Here is a 16,943-nt window from a genome sequence, read left to right as displayed (position 1 = left end):
ACCGCCGTCGGCACCCTGGGACCTGGCAGTGTAAGCGTCCACGTGAGGAGGCCGGGGCCACACGGCCCGGCACCGGGGAGCTCCGCGGGGGCACGAACCACGCCTGGCCCGCCGCGGTGTGATGCTTCTCCCATGGCCTCAGCTCTCCGTGTGGGCTCCTGACCTGCCTCGCCCTCCTCCCTTCCCACCCGGGCCTTTCTCGCTCCCTCCCGGCACCGAGCCCCCAGCAAAGGCCCAGCTCTGCCTGGTCCCTCCTGGGCTCTTCCTCCAGCGGTCGGCTCCTGCAGCCAAGTCCGGGTCATGACACCAGGCTGCAGGCGGTGGACGCCCCCAGGACCGACGCCCACGGCCCCCAGCGAGGCACACAGTCCACAGCGCTCCGTGTCAACCGGGACGGGGAGAGGAGACTGTCGCGGGGAGGCAATTCTGCTTCGGACAAAAACCCTCCTTGCCTTAAAGAGGACGAGACGGGGGCAGTGAGAGTGGACGGAGGCCACCGTGCTTTGTGACAGAACAGACTGTACTTTCAGAGCAGTTTCGGCAGCAAGAACACCTGAGCGGGAAGCACGCCGCCCCCCACGTCTGTCCCGCGGCGCGGCCGCTCGCTGCAGTCCGCACGGGCGCTCAGCACTGCAGCGTGAGCTGTGTGTTCCCGGGGCTCCCCAGGGCTGCGCCCACTCACCCTGCCTCCCCACCCCTGCCACAGGGACTCTACACCACGTCTCCCGCCTTCCCGTAAACGTCCTCTTGTCGCCTACGCGCCGTCGGGAGCCTTTTCCCACCGGCCTCTTCCCCTCAGAAATACTCCTCTGAGGCTCTTCCGTGTCTCTCCAGGGCTGGTCGGCTCCTTGCGGCTTGCTGCTTTGCAGGGCGGCACCGGGTGCACCGAGCCCAGCTTGCTCCACCATCTGCCTAGGAAGGACACACCCTGGTTCCTTCGGTGCTCGGCAGTTACGGGGAAAGACGCCGGAGCTGCCGCTGCAGGTTTCTGTGTGGAGCGAAGGCGTCCGCTGCTGCGGGTGGCGGCCGCGCCGTCCGGGACCCGGGGCCGCACGGCCTCCGCGTCTGCGCCGCGTGCGCTCCGGCCGTCGGCCGCTCCGGCGGGTGCTGGTGGTGCCGCCGTACGCGCGACGCGGAGCCCCTTTTCACAGCTTTCTCTGCCGTCGTCACCTTGAGTCAGACGTCTGCTGACATTTGGGCTCATCTTTAGATCGGGCTGTTTTCTCACTGCTGAGTTTTAAGAGTTCTTTGCGAATCGTTGGTTAACACGTGTCTCTCGCAAATATCTTCTCCCGGTCCGTGGCTTCTCTCTCCATCCCTTAGCTGTGTCTTGAGCCGGATCTCTGAGGAAGCCCGGCACGTCCAGTGTCCTCGCGGACCACGGTGCTGCATTTAAAAAGTCGTCACCAAACCCCAAGTCACGTACTGTTTCTGCAACACCTTCCGGGCATTTCACACTTTCACGCTTTACACGTCAGTCTCTGTCCGCTTTCAGTTAATGTCGTGCGGCGTGAGGTCCGGCTCCGGACTCACTGCTCCGCGGCGGACGTCGGGTGTTCCAGCCCCGCTGGCAAAAGACGCCGTCTTTGCGGCACCACGTTGCCTTCGCTCCTTCTTCGACGGCAGCCGCCCGCGCTCATGGGGGCCTGTTTCTGGGCTCTGCTTTGTGCCGTTGGCCTTTTTGTCTTTTCGACAGAACGACACTGTCTTAAGGCTGTAGCGTGTGTAGGGAGTCTCACGGCGGGTGGCGTCAGCCTACAGCGTTGCCCTTCCCTTTCGACCTGGGTCTTCTCTCTCCGCGTCAACGTCAGAATCGATGTGCTGATGCCCACCACGCAACCTGCCGGAATTCGATGACGACGGCGGCGCCTCAGTGGGCCGCAGGGAAGAACCACAGGCTGACAGGGCTGCGTCCTCCTGTCCACGAACATGGGCCAGCGCTCGGCTGGCTCCGATCGTCTGATTTCGGCGGAGTTCTGCAGTTTTCCTCAGAGTAACCTTGTCCATATTTTGCTCGGTTTATTTCTAAGTCTGTCTTTTGTGCGTGTGCTAATTTCTGTGTTTAATTTCAAACTCCATGTCTTTGTTGCTGGGACAGAAAAGCCACCGGCTCTTGCACATGAACCTCGTACCCCGCAACCGCGCTTCTTTGTCCGGTTTCTGTCGGGGATGAGTCTCTCGAACGCCCGACATAACCACGTCATTGAGGACTAAGGCCGTTTTGTTCCTCGCCACCCCCATCAGCACACCCTCCATCTCCTCCTCTCTTCAGCGCATCCACGATCTCCATGCGGCACGGAAGGGACACGGGGAGGGTGCACGCCCGTGCTGTGGACCGTAAGCATCCAGGCTCTCTCCGTGACGTGTGACGTGTGACGTGAGATGTGGGTTTCCCCAGCGGCTCCTTACCAAGCTCTCCCCCGTTCGCAGAGACCCGGTGCGGGCAGGCGGAGACTCACGCAGCCGAGCGCTGTTCTGCGTCCGCTGCCGTGGCCGCGCGGCTCCCTTCCTCGGCTTGCTGACGCGATGTGTTACATGAACTGACTTTGAGACGCGGGGCCGGCCTCGCAGACCTGCGTGAACTCGGGTGTCACGGTGCGCGCTTCTCCTGACACGCTGCTGGACTCAAGCTGCTGACACTACGTGGAGGGTTCCTACACTTCATGTTCAGGAGAGACACTGGCCTATGGTTCTGCTTTTCTGGAGTCTCTGGTTGGTTCTGGATCAGGGAATGTTGGCTCACAGAGTGAGTCGGAATGTTCTCTCTGCTTCTGTTTTCTGGACGACGTGACAGAGAACTGGTGTGATTTCTTCCTTTAGTGTTTGGTAGAATTCACAGTGAACCCATCAGACCTGGTGCTTTCTTTTTTAGGAGTTTATTAATAATTGATTCAATTTCCTTAACAGATAAAGGCCTATTCAGATCACGAGTGCTCCAGGTGGGACTCTGGCCAACTGCACTTTCCCAGAACTGCCTCGTCCGCATCATCAAGCTACAGGCCCGACCCGTCCCTACACCGTCATCACCTTCAACGTCCACGGCCGGTATGGACGGCCCCTCTCTCACCCCTCCTGTCAGTAATTTGTGTTTTCTTTCTTTTCTTGGTCAGCCTGACTAGAAGAATATCAATTTTATTGATCTTTTCAAAGAATCAGCTTCGGGTTTTGCTAATTTTCTCTACTGAGTTCCTGCTTTCAATTTCATTGATTTATGCTCTAACTTTTATTATTTCTTTTCTTATGATTTGGATTTATTTTGCTCTTCTTCTGGCTTCCTAAGGCAGAAGCTTAGATTAGCAATTGTAAGTCTTATCTCTTCTCTAACACACACGTTTGGTGCCACGAACGCACTTTCCCTACGTCCCACAAACGCTGATAAGCTCTATTTCATTTTCATTTAGTTCAAAATTGTTTCAGAATTTCTTGAGATGTATTCTGACTCATGTGCTATTCTGGAAGTGTGTCGTTTCTTTTTTTTTTTTTTTAGGATTTTATTTATTTATTTGACAGACAGAGATCACAGGTAGGCAGAGAAACAGGCAGAGAGAGAGGAGGAAGCAGGCTCCCCACTGAGCAGAGAGTCCGATGCAGGGCTCGATCCCAGGACCCTGAGACCATGACCTGAGCCGAAGGCAGAGGCTTTAACCCACTGAGCCACCCAGGCGCCCAAGTGTGTTGTTTCTCATCTAAGTGTTAAAGTAAAAAACAAAGAGAGACCAGCCTTTAAAGTTCCCTGAACAAAGCCAGTTTGGTCGTAGAAACTAGGCTGAAATTAGCTTATTCTGCAAGACTAACTTAAAGTGGGTCATTCCTTGCTTATCTAAAAATCATGACGAACACTTACACTGTCTCCCGGTGTTGGTACGAGGTAACCACGAACCTATTCTCGTCATTTAGGACAGTTCTAATACCATAACCAATCACTGCTACGAATCAAGTCCCTGCCTCCACGCGGCATGAGCGGTCTTACACCAAAACACACCCAGAGCCCCAGTCCGTGCTTTGGTTTGAATGCTTGAGTGTGCAAACCGTCTTGATGTGGGCACGACACACTTCCACTAATTATTACTTCAGTGATTCACTGGTTTTACTTCTGTTATCTCTGAACTTCGGACACAAGTGTTTGGGGTTTTCTCGCCGTCTCTCTGTTGCTGGTTTCGTGTGAAAGTCCACGGGGTCCGGGAGCGTCCTTTGACCCTTAACTTGTGGAGCAGCACGTAGTGGCCCAGTCGTGGTCTACCCCGCAGCCGTTCCGGTGAGCCTGAGGACAGTGTGTGCTGCTCTCGCTGGGGAGAATATTCTACAAACGTCGGCCGGACCCCGCCACCCGACGGTGCCGTTGAGCTGAGCTACGTCCTTGGCCGTCCCGCCTGCTGGAGCTGCCCGTCTTTGGCAGAGGGGCCCTGAGGGCTTCACCTGCGACCCTGGATTCATGCATTTCTCCCGGAAGCTGTGAGTCCCCCCGTGTGCTGTGAGGCTCCGCTATCAGGTGCGTACACGGTGAGACCTGTTCCGTCTCAGAGAACCGACCCCTTTGGGGTTGTGCAATAAACAGCCTTCTCGATCCCTGGTCACTCCTCACGCCGGAGCCTGCTGTGTCTGGAAGGGCCGCCGCTCCTCTGGTGCTCTGACTCGCGTCCGTGCGGTCCCTCTCCCTCCGTCCCTTGACCTTTCGTCTTCGTGGGTCTGCGGCTCTTACGTGGGCTGCCGGCAAACAACGTGTAGCGGGGTCCTACCGTCTTGACCGCTCAGACCGTTTCCGCCTCGCAGCTGGTGTACTTGCCGCGCCTGCAGGGAGCCCCGCGGGGGCTGCGCTGAGAAGCTCGTCGGCACCTTCTCCACCTGCTGCCTTTGTCAGCCCTTTCTCCGCAGACGGCTCTGGTCTCACTGAGCATTTCACGGGATTCCGTTCTCTCTCCTCTATTGGTAACGTGCCAGCTGGATTCCGTTTTAACGATTTTTCGTGGTTGCAGGAGTCTGCGATATACGCTTACCACCGTCCAAGTCCACGCTCACGCCGCGCCACATCCCTGCACGGAGTGCGGGTCTCCAGCTCCCCTCTCCCGCCTGCCCAACGTCACGGTTACTCGTCTCACTGACACACAAGCTACGGTCACGCCCTCAGTGTTGCTAGTGACACTCGGAACAGAAGCTACGTCAGATAAAGGATGATAAGAAGTGAAATGCTCTGCCTTCGTTTATTCCTTCCTTACACTCTTCCTCTTTCTTTTAAGATTTTATTTATTTGACAGACAGAGATCACAAGCAGGCAGAGAGGCAGGCAGAGGGAGAGGAGGAAGGCGGCTCCCTCCTGAGCAGAGAGCCCGGGGGGCTGGATCCCAGGACCCTGAGATCATGACCTGAGCCGAAGGCAGAGGCTTTACCCACGGGCCCACCCAAGCGCCCACACTCTTTCTTTCTTCACGTAGATGTACGCATCTGACCTGATCATTTTCCTTTGTCAAATAACTTTCAACCTTCTCTGCACGACGCGTCTGCCAGAAACAAGTTCCTGCGGCTTTTGCTTGGTTGCTCACTTCTGAAGGGTAACTTTGCTGCACACAGAATTGCAGGTATTTTCTTCTACCAACAGAAAAACTCCACACCCCTCTCTTCACCTCCATGGTTTCTGAAGAAAAGTTCAATGTTTTCTTATCTTGTTCCTTTCTAGGTCACCTCCCCACTCCCAGCCCTGGCCTCTCACGGTCTCTCTCCGTCTCGGATGTCCCGCAGCTCGTGTAGACGCGCTTCCGTGCAGGTTGTGGGCATCTGCCTGCTCAGTCACCGATGAGCTTTCTGGGTCTACGGCTGGGTGTCCATGATTAATTCTGCAAAATTCCGGGCCATGACTTCAAATTTGTCTTGTTCCTGTCTCTCTCGGTTTCCCGGCTGCCGTCCCCTCGCGCACACACCCCTTCTGTGTGTGTCCCATGGGGCTGGGAATCTTGTTCTCCTTTTGTGTCTTGTTTTTTCTCTTTAATTTTTAGTTTGGAAAGTTTTCAAAGACGCCCTTCTGGCCCCCTGCCTCTGCCTTCAGCCACGTCCAGGCTGGCAAGCCCATCGGCGGTCAGGTGCGTTTCTGTGTTTTGAGCTTTACCTTTCAGTTCACGAGCATCTGTCCCGACTCTGGTTGCGCACCTGGTCTGTGAGCTTCCGCTTTTCTGTCCATACCCTCATCACATTCCTCACGGTTCTCTCAAACGCCCCGTCTGGCAGCTCCAAATCGAGGCCACATCCCACCCGGGCTCCGACATGCTCCTGCTCTCTTCACACTGTGTCTCCTACTTTTCAGCCTGGCTTGTAACTGTTGGTTGAAAGCAAAACACGAGTCATGGGGAAAAAGAACGGAGGTCGAAGTGACTTTCCTGCGAGGCTCTGCTTGTCTGCTGAGGAGCTGCGCTGTATTTCCGGGGGGGACTCGGGGGCTCACATGTCCCCCACGTTCTGTTCTTGTCTCCTCCGCTGTCTTTGTGCTCCCGTGAGACGCTTTCAGAAACAGACGGTGAGTTTGGCAGGCTCTGCCGTGACGCCTGGTGTGGTGACAGGCGCTGCGGCCGGGGCAGGACACGGCTCTATCGTCCGGTGACCCTGTGTGGTCCTCCCGCCAGCAGGAGCCCAGCCTGTGGCCTTCTGGCGCGCTCGCAGCCCTGCAGCTCCTCGAGCAGCGCAGAAGGCCGGGGAGGCTGCAGTCACCCCTCCCCCAGGCCTGCTGGCAGCCTGGTGACACGGTTGTCCTCAAGGGCAGGCCTTTCGGGAAGAACGAAGGACCCTGGGGACACTTCCAAATGGCTCCTTCCCTCTTCGCCGCCAGAAGCACGAGGGGGTTTTTCTCTGATCTTCCCCAGGACAACACGGGGGGCTCCTGCAGCCGATGCTCACCAAAGTAGGGGGGCGGCCTGGGGGGGAGTTTCTCTCTCCAGCCTCCGGCCCTCCACGCCGCCCCCAGCAGCTCCCACCAGCTCCAGCTCCTGGGGGCTCTCAGGGCCTGCCCGCCTGTCCCTCCAGTGTGGGGACGGTACAAGCCCCGGGGCCTCGCTTTTCTGAGGGATCGGAGAGACTTGGCCCCTCCAGTCCCGCAGCACCGTCCGCACTCTCCAGGCGTCAGACCAGAAACGCACATCCCTTTCTTCCACACCTCTGGGGAGTCCTCAACTTTCTAACTAAGTACTAGATTCAAGCCGTTTCTTCTTAAAAAGTTTATTCAAGCTTTTCACAGATGTAAGACCGTTTCTGCTGTAACTTAAGTCAAAGCACGAGAGTGAGCCTTGGCGACCCGGGGCCACAGTGCAAGGGGCGGGCGTTCCCGCTCCCGAGACCCGGTGTCCCTGGGCCCCGCACCTGCGCTGTGGGCCATCGGAGCACTGCCGAAGCAACACATACACCGGCCACAGACGTGCTCGGGGCACAGTCACCACCACCGTGTCCGCCCCCATCACCGACATCAGCGACATCGCCCTCGTCATCGTGGGGGCCGCTCGGGAGGCTCGGGGAGTCGAATGTACATCTCACAGTTTCCGAGAAACATGGGACCAGCCGGGTGTGTCACAGCTGATCTGATCTAGTGACACAATGTGGAGGGGAATGGTGACTCCCAGGAAGGGAGAAGTTCAGGGGCCAGGCTACGTGCCAGAGCTTGGAGCAGCGGAACACCTGGGGGCACGTGTCGTCTGGAGACCTCCCCTCTGCTCACTGTCACCCACAGCCCCGCTGCTGGAGAACACAGCCCGGGTGCCCAGTGTCTAGCAACATCGCGGGGACAATGCCTCTGGCCCGTCTCCCATCGGGTTTGCAAGACCACCCCAGCAAGTTCCTCGGTGGGAAAGCCACGTGCTTGGTCCCAAACCGCGCAAAGAACCCTCAGGCGATAGGACCAATGAAAAATCGTCCTGCTGGCTGGGATCCTGTTCCTAACGTCGATGAAATCACTGCCCGAGCAACTTAGGGACGACTCTGCGTCTCCCTTTCAGAAGAGGCGATCGGTCTCCTAAGTGAGCGGAGATAATGAATCTGAGCGACTGACATAATTAGTCGCTCTCCACGGTTATTACAATGTCGGTGACACCTCGGACTAACGGGATCTCCCTCAGGGGCCAAGCTGGAGGCCGAGGACTGGCGTTCGGCGTGAAGAGGGGGTGTCGCCCAAACGCCCCAGCCGGGTGGGAGGACACGGGGGCTGCGGGGCTCAGGGCTGCGGGGACACGGGGACCAAGGCCGGCTTCAGGAGCCCAGGAGCCCCACAGCCCCGCACCGCACGCACGCCGGCTCGTGTAAGAGATGCCACCCAAGCAGGCCCTCATTTTCTCCCATTTGATTTGGACACAAGGCCGTTCCCTCCCCCACTGCGTGGCTCTGCAGGAGACCCAGCGTCACTGGCCGGCCCTGCCCTGGGAGCAGGAGGGGCGCGGGCTGGGGGTCCAGGTCTGGGTTAGGGTTAGAGGGTCCAGGGCGGGGTCTGGGGTGTGATCAGGGTTAGGGTAGGGGGTCTGGGGCAGGAGTCGGGGGCAGGGGTCCAGGGCAGGGGTCTGGGGCAGGGGTCCAGGGCGGGGGTCTAGGGCAGGAGTCGGGGGCAGGGGTCCAGGGCAGGGGTCTGGGGCAGGAATGGCACGTGGATTCCAGGGGACCAGAGCGCCAGGTTTGCACAGGAGCCCCGGTCAGCAGCTGCGACCCCCACGGGGGCGCTGGGTGGGGCGGGGGAGCCCAGCCAGGGAATCCAGGAAGAGTCTTACCTTTAAAGTCAAACTGGTAGATGTTTTTTAAGGATTCATGAAGGAAATAAAAGCTTCCTAATGCCTGCAGAGCAAACAGAGAAACCGGGTGAGAGCAGAACAGCTTGGAGCGGGCTGCAGTACCGACCTAAGCCCTCGTGAGCCAGGACGGAGCTGCCTGCTCGGGGCTTAACCCCGGCCGCTGGGACGAGACGTCAGCCACACTCAGCGGCACACGCGAGGCCCCTGCCCCGACACGGGCGCCCACTCTAGCGCGGTCTCCCCTCGGCTGGAGGCGCCCAGGGCCCACAGGAAGGGCTCTGACCCCAGCGCCGTCCTCACCAGGTGCCGCACCCGCCCGGGGCTACACCCGCACCGGCTTCTCTGCCCCCTCGTCCTCCTTCTGCACGCGGGACCCCCACCCACTCCCCGCAGCGCCACCGGGCCCGCGGTCCAGTCCTGCTCTGGACCCCAGACTGCAGAGGCCAGGCTGGGGTGGGGTGACCACCAAAGGAGGGCTGCAGGGGACACCTGACCCTAACGCGACCTGTTCATCTGAAATTCAAACTTGGTGTCTTGTATGTGCCTGTGCACGCATGTATGGTCACGTGTATTCCTCTGTGCGGCCGTGGAACGCGTGTGCGCGAGCCTGCGTGTGTACAGACGCAGGCCTGTGCGTACGCACCCATGTGCATGTAACACGCGCGTGGTCCGCGTGTGCGTCCGTGTATGCATGTGGCTGCTCACAGCCGTGCAGATGTACATGTGAGCGTCCGTGTTTCACGTGTGTGCACACACATTTATGTGGACACACGCGCACACACGAGTGTGTAACCCTGTACACCTGCACAGACGCATACCCTGTACCTACGTTTTACTCCTCCGCGGAACCCGGCCACCCAGCAAGGTGCCCGGGGAGAGGGGCTGCAGCGGGGGCCGCTCTGCAGACTTGAGCCCCGGCAGGCTGTGCGGCCCCGAGAAGGCGCCCGGAGGTGAACGTGGCCAACCTTCAAGTCTGCCTCGCCAGGCGTGACCGCGCTGAAATTCACGAAGGACACGGAGAAGAGACTGTAATTCACAGAGCGGAAGATCCGGAATCGGCTCTAAAGGATACTGAAGTCAAGTTGAAGCTAACTTTCTCCCTGTTTAACCTGCTCGGTCAGTACGTTGGGGCCACGCTTTGGTCACAGGACACGGCGGCGTCTGCACAGAAGCACGCAGGCCCGTGGACGGGAGCCAGGCACTCGCCGGTCCACTCTGTGCTCGTCGCACCTGAGAATACTGACTGCTTGCCTGTTTTACTAACAACAATTAAAATACTCTCTACATACTTATAAACCGGACTGCCGAGGGCGGCAATTAATTCTCCATTAGTGACAGGCAACCTGGTCGATGCCGGACTTTTGCCAGAAGAGCAAATGCAAGGTGGGGCCTGGCCCTGCCCGCGTGGGGCCGGCCTCGAGGCGCGGCCTGATATGTGGCGTGCGCGTTGGGGAGCCGGTGTTTTCCCGCACAGAGCCGGGCCCCTGGGGCTCTGCAGCACGGGTCGGGGCGGACCAGGAATGGACACCCCAGCTCCTGTGCTCCGTGGAACGTGGCAGACGACGTGCCTCTGAGACTGGCTATGGCCTGACGCTCGCCGCCGCCATCCACCTGGGCACCTGCTGAGCCACTGCCTGCGGGGGGTGAGACCCTCCTCCCCCACGGCTCAGCCACTGGCTCAGGGCACACACGCCGCACACCCAGCTCTCGGCTCGACTGGCGGAGGCTAAGGTGACGGTTGTACCTGGTACTCCTGTGCTGTCTGGAGTTGAGCTCCGATGCCAGGAAGCCCCCCACCCCCCAAACACTCGGGCCGACGACAGGAGCGGACGGCCCCCACACATCGTGTCACTGCAGACACCGCGGGCTCGGAGAAGACGTGTATTTGTCGAGAGCTCCCCCTTCTCCCGTGGAGCGGCCTGCGCAGGGCTGGGTGACCGGGGCCGGGGCAGGAGCCGACCGGGAAAGAACACGAGGCAGCTCGTTAGAAAGGCCCCATCACTTTTCATTTGCAAACAAACCAGAGGGCCAGTAACTTATCCCTGCAATCAGGTCAGCAGCCAAAGTACGCATTGTCCACCTGGGCCTGCGTCCAGCTCGCCCTTCCACAAAACTACGCTCAAGCCAGAGCAGCAGCAGCGAAAAGATTTTTCCGGAGACCCCTGTCCTCAGCACATGCACAACTTCCCTATTATCACCCTCCCTCAACAGGGTGAAGTACGTTTGTTACAGTCAATGAACCTGCATTGACCCATCATTGTCACCCAAAGTACATAGTTGACATCAAGATTCTTTCTTGGTGCCGTACGTTCTATGGGTCTGGACAAATTATGACACGTATCCACCATTACAATGTTACCCAAAGAGTTTCATTGCCCTAAACGTCCTCTGTGCTTCCCCTACTCACCTTCCTGCCCTCACAGCCTCTGGCAACCACTGATCATTTTACCGTCTGCACAGATTCGCCTTTTCTAGAATGTCACATATATAGTTGCAATCCCACAGTACGCAGCCTTTTCAGAACAGCGTCTTTTGCTCGGTAATACGCATTTCAGTTTCCTTCGTATCTCTCTATAGCTTCTTAATGCATTCTATTTTAGAGCTGAATAGTATTCTATTGTCTGTATGTACAACAGTTTATTTTTCCAAGGTTCTCGGGGACACCTTCTTCTGCAGACACCATGGAACAGCACCTGCGTGTGATGCCGAGGGTAACAGTGTCCCACGTCCTCATCCGTGTCGGCGGCCACCTCCCTCCCGAAAGCCTCTGGAAAGCCCCAGGACCACACCCATGCCCGCCTCTCCTGGGGATCCTGCCTCTCCCAAGGGATGGGACTGGCTGTGGGGGTGGGGAGGGCCCAGGAAGCCAGCTGCAGGGTCTGGGGGGTGCGGGGTCCCAGCCCAGCGCAGCTTGGGAGTCCGACCCGCCGCAGAGGGCAGCTCCACGACAGAGGTGCCACGGGGGCCCCCGGGAGTCTGCTCCCCCAGGACGGCACACGAAAGTATCCTCGACTTGTTAGTTTTTCAAAAAAAAAAAAAAAAAGTGGGCACCTGGGTGGCCCAGTCAGGGAAGTGTCTGTCTTCAGCTCAGGTCATGATCCCGGGGTCCTGGGATCGAGCCCCGCATCGAGCTCCCTGCTCAGTGGGGAGCCTGCTTCTCCCTCTGCCCCTCCCCCACTTGTGTGCTCGTTTTCTCTCAAATCAACCAATCAATCAATACACAAAGTATTTTTTAAAAAGCAGAAAAAATAAACAGATCTAAGAACAGGAGAAAGAATTTCATGAGATTTTGTCGATAAGTTTATAACAGAGAAACTTAGTTGCTCTAAGTTAGAACCATCAGCCTTGAACGAATGATGGCTGGAGAGTGCGATGAAGCCCCTGGACGGTGGCCCACTCTGTCCCGGCGCGGGCGGGCAGCGTGGAGGACGCCGTGGGACCGGGGCCTCCCCCATGCAGTGGGGTGCGCACTGAGCAGAAGAAGCTCTTGGAGGACAGCGGCTGCACACACGCCGTCTGAGGTCCCTGCTGAGACCGGAGAGCGGCTCTGCGTGTGCAGCCCAAGACACACACCGGACACGCAGGCGGCCCCGAGTGCCGCTCTGGACACGACCCCTTGGCCAGATCTGCAGCGACTCCTGCGCACGGGGACACACGCGACGAGACGGGCGTGTGCTACGACTCCCCACAGCTCACACGCGCGGGACACGTGGCGCTCACTCAGGGGCGCTGGAGCCCCCAGAAGACAACACTTGTGCGCGGCCCTTCCAGACCCGTGACAACCGCACGCTTCACTACGCGGAGGCGGGTCGGCGACACCTGAAATCCTCCCGGAGGGCGCCCTGTGCGGCAGGGAAACCCGTCACACGCACACCAGGCGGGCCTCGCAAGGCTGAGAAAGGAGGCTCCTAAAACTTCACAAAAAGCTAACCAAAGCAGCTGAAAACCAAGAAAGGTGACATTTCCCCGCGGTTCTCTCCCCACGAGTCTCTCCCCGCGGTTCTCTCCCCGCGAGTCTCTCCCCGCGAGTCTCTCCCCGCGCGTCTCTCCCTGGTGTTGGTGCAGGTGCCATCAGGCCGCGCGATGACCCTCCCATCCCTGGCGCTTCGCGTACGCCCGGGACTGCACCCCGCCCCCCCGCACACGCCCGGGCTCAGGCGGCCGCGGTCTTTGCCGCTCGGGTGGGCGGACACGAGCACACGGCACGTCCCGGGTGCTCTCGTCTCGGCTCCATCGCAACCCCCTGAGCATCTGTGCCGAAGACCGCGGGCAACTTGGTTTTCGCCTGTGAACTCCTCACTCGAATCCTTTTCCTATGTGTCTTTTTCTCATTTTATAAGATCAGGGCCTCTAGCTGCCCTGCCTTCCCCGTTTCAGCTTCTGCTCACGCGACGCCCTGGCGGCCCCAACACAGCCTCACCCCGTCGCAGGGTGGCTCACTCCGGCCGCGGGCTTGTCTCCTTCGCACACCTGCCTTCTCCACCAGAAGGGGTGGGAATCTCCCGGCTGGTGTCTTGTTGCCTCTGATCCCCAGCTCAGCACCTGGTCACACCCGGCACCCGACAACGCCTGGTCAAGGAGACGGACGTGGTGACGTGCCTGAGGACAGACTGGTCAGCAGTTCAAGACCCAGCGTACAGGACGGCTGACTCGGGTTCCAGGGGACGAGCCAACACATCGATTCCACCGCATGGCCGCGAAAATCACGCTTTCTAGCAACACGGGGCACCGGCCTCTCGAGAGCAAGCCCACGGCTTTAAAACAATTTAGTAGAAGCAGTAATCAATCAGGGTAAAACTACTGTAACGCTCATTAGATTATCAACAATAATAAATGAAACGAAGCTTTAGAGCCTCGCCGATCCATCCCCGTATAACGAACTCGCGGGCAGCCCATCGAATCGGACGAGGCAGCCTCACCCGGCAGGCAGCCGTGGGAAAGGCCGTCACACCACGGTCACCAGCACAGCCCTCTCTCAAGGCGGCTCTGTAACCCGCTAAGATGAGAGCCGCCGTAGGTACAAAGTCCCAACTTTCCGATTTCAGCTCCGGGGGCGAACCGGGAACTGACGGCACAAGGTCCCCCATCTGACCCTCACCGCAGCCCTCCCCACGCGGCCGCCGGCTCGAGAGACGCACGGGTAATTCCATTTTGTCTGCCGTCCCACAGCCAGCAGCAGAAGTTAATTAAATTGGTTTTCCATTGTGTTCATCTCCTTACAAAGTGAATGCGATTCTGCTCCTGAATTAACGAGCATTTCATAAAGCCTGTGTGGTGGGGGCCGGCATGCTGTGTGTGCACCAGGGACCGGGGTGCTGAGCCCTGTCACGGTCCCTGCTTGTAGTGTCCCCAATTAGGCCATCTCGCGAGGGGCCGGGCGAAACACAAGTCGAGCTGACGGGGCGGGCGAGCACTCCACGCGCTCTCCCGTGCGGCACACACAGCCCCAGGGTAGGGCGCCTGTTAGCGTCTCCTATCACCGCAGCGAGGAGCGACTCACACGCAACGAGACGGACTTCAGCAACAGCCCGGTGGACGGGCTGCCCGGCAAGGGCACAGCGTGGGGGCACGGAAGGCAGAGTGAGGGTCATGCCAGACCCCCGCAGGCAAGGTCACCAGCTGGCACAGGGAGCAGCCGCCGCAAGGAATCCCACGCCCACTTGGGCACCCAGTCCCTGAGTAGATGGTGTCGGGCACCTTCTCCACGGTCTTGGGCTTCTGAAAGGTCCCGAGGGGAAACGGCCCGGTGCTTCACACAAAGGCCAGCTCCTGACCACAGGCTCCGTCCACGGGAAGTCCTCACACAGCAGCGTGAGCGTGGGGGCTGCCCCAGGACAAGGCTGGGGAGGCGGGGCACGCGCCTGACATGGGGTCTCTGGAGAGAAGGGGTCCAGCTCAAAATGGCTGTAAGACCCCCCAGCAGACAGCAGCAGACGGCTGGACGCTCGGGTCTGGGGTCCGGGACAGAGGTCTGGGAGCAGATGTAAAGGGGGGGGCATGTGACCGGGGGTGGTCGATGCCACAGACGCTGCTGAGCTTGCCGAGGGGGACGAGAGCCAGAGCAAAGGAAGGGATGGCGACTGGACCCAGGAGCACTCTTAGGGAGAACAGATGAAAGGGCTAACACAGAGACTGCCAGAAGCTGGGGTCAGTGAGGACAAGGGGCAGTCGTGGGGACAGGGAGAGGTCAGTGGGGACAGGGTGTGGACAGAGTGGTCAGTGTGGGCACCAGCGGCAGGGGCCGTCTCAGGTACGGGGGAGGAGGCAGCAGCCACGGGGCCAGGTCTGCCGGTGCACGGTGTGCACGGGGACCGACCCCCAGCCTCTGCACTCAGAGGTCGGAGGTCAGAGGTGATGTGCGCGGCCACATCTGGACGGGTGACATGGAAGGAGTTCTGGCTCTCGAGGTTCCTCTTCTCACAGGCGGGAGAGGGGGGCCCAGCCCTCAGCAGAGGAGCCGGAGAGTGGCTGTAGGGAGACGTGGGAAAGGCCGCCACACCCTGCCTGTCCGCCCTGCTGCCCACACCCGGCGGGCCATGCTGATGGGGACGCGCCGCCCACTCTGGACACGGGAAGGGCGCGCCGAGGGCACACGCAGACCGTCCTTCACTGGCGAATCCTGCCGCCTCTCCCGACGGAACAGCTCTCACAAGCTCCTGCCCCGCGCCACGCAGGAAAAGCCAGCCAGGTCCTCACGCGGTATCTTCTGGGGGACAGCAGATGGGCAGCGACGGAACCGCCACCGTGAGCCCCGCGGCCGCCACGAGCACCCCGGGTGCGCTTCGGTTCCACTCACCTCCGCGTTTCTCTCTCAAAACGAGATTTGTTTGTAATACGGATACATTTCTCGATAATACGTCATTTGCAAACTGGAAGTTTCAATAACGAGCAAAGAAAAACATCAGTGTTAAAAGAACCAGCTTTAATTACAAAATTTATTAAGTCATTTTTTCATGTCTAAGTGATTAGAAATATAATCAATAAACTTTTATGCCAATTAAGTTACAGGGAGCATTTGCATCATAATCAAACCAGCTCTGACTTTTACCTTTTCTCTTCCAAAAATCATTAGCTTTGCTGTTACGATCTCTCCCTCACATGCATTCTGGAGACATCGGTGCATTACGGACAGTCAGATGCACTTTACGGCTCACACACAAGCTGTTCACAAAATACCTTCTGCCATTAGGGAAGCTTGGGACATATAAAATGCTACGGAAAAGACTTAATTGATTTTGACATTTCAGTGATATTGCAAATGCCATCTACTGCTGTTTCAAATAACTTAACTCAGTCCCTGTGGCACAGATACGCTGAGCAGTTGTGTTCCGCGAAGAACATGTCTTCCCACCAGGCCGAGGCTCCGAGCCTCATCACCTTTCCTGTCCCCTGGGCGCACGGGATCCCGCAGAGTCGTGCCACGCTGGCCGAGTGTCGACCTCCTCCCTTCCCGGCGCTCGGTGCCCGCGTGGGTCTCCGTCTCCCCAGGCTGCGCTGGGCTCTGACCTGCAGGCCTGCTGCCTTCTGCGCGGGTCTCACAGATCCGTCTGAACCCCCCGCGCAGGCATGCGTTCCCAGCGGGCAGGAGGGCGGGACGCAGAACTCGGGGTGGCGGTCGCCCTCCATGGCCTCCGGGGCGGCCGCGTCTGCCGTCTAACTGCCATCTGTCTTGCTTCCCCGCTTCCCCGGCACAGCCTGTAAAAGTCCTGTGCGTCTCTAGCCGGGCTCAGGGTTCTCTCGTCTTTCTGGGCCATCGGGCTCTTGAATCTGTGTGCTGAGATCTTTCTCACACTGGAAAACTGTCATTTATTATCTCTTCAAAAATGACACCTTGAAACAAACCAGACCTCTGCGTCGTCGCTCAGGTCCGACCTCCCGTGCGTCAGGCCTTGCTCTCCACGTCCAATCACCTCGCACCCCATCCTTCCGTCGCCGCTCATTTCAGTGCTTCTTCCTGGCCCACGTGTGGTTCGCAGGTCAGCGTCTCAGCTCGCCCTTCCGCACTGTGGGGCTGAGGATCCGGTTCTCTTGCATGAAGGCCGCGGGGAACAAGACCACCAGTGTCCGTCAGAGAAGCCTCCGGCACACGTGGCTGTCCTACGTCCCTCCCCGGGCTAGGATCGGCTCCCAGTGAGGACGCTGTGGTTACGCAATCTCCCTCTGGATCGGCACACGCGGCCCTCATGGTCCCTCCGT

General features: G+C 59.0%; 1 protein-coding gene across 5 annotated transcripts in view; it reads right to left on the bottom strand.

The window, feature by feature from the left end:
• The window catches only part of INPP5A (inositol polyphosphate-5-phosphatase A), a 158,930-nt gene that overhangs the window by 52,583 nt on the left and 89,404 nt on the right, over positions 1-16,943 (bottom strand). For all 5 annotated transcript variants that reach the window (XM_046027579.1, XM_046027577.1, XM_046027578.1 and 2 more), the window contains one exon: positions 8,727-8,790. In XM_046027579.1, the coding sequence (XP_045883535.1) occupies positions 8,727-8,790 (64 nt within the window). The remainder of the gene's footprint in view (positions 1-8,726; positions 8,791-16,943) is intronic.

The sequence above is a fragment of the Meles meles genome, chromosome 13, assembly GCF_922984935.1.
Source record: "Meles meles chromosome 13, mMelMel3.1 paternal haplotype, whole genome shotgun sequence".
Classification (NCBI taxonomy): domain Eukaryota; kingdom Metazoa; phylum Chordata; class Mammalia; order Carnivora; family Mustelidae; genus Meles; species Meles meles.
Note: the sequence above shows the minus strand (reverse complement) of the source record. Positions and strands in the feature narration are given on the sequence as shown.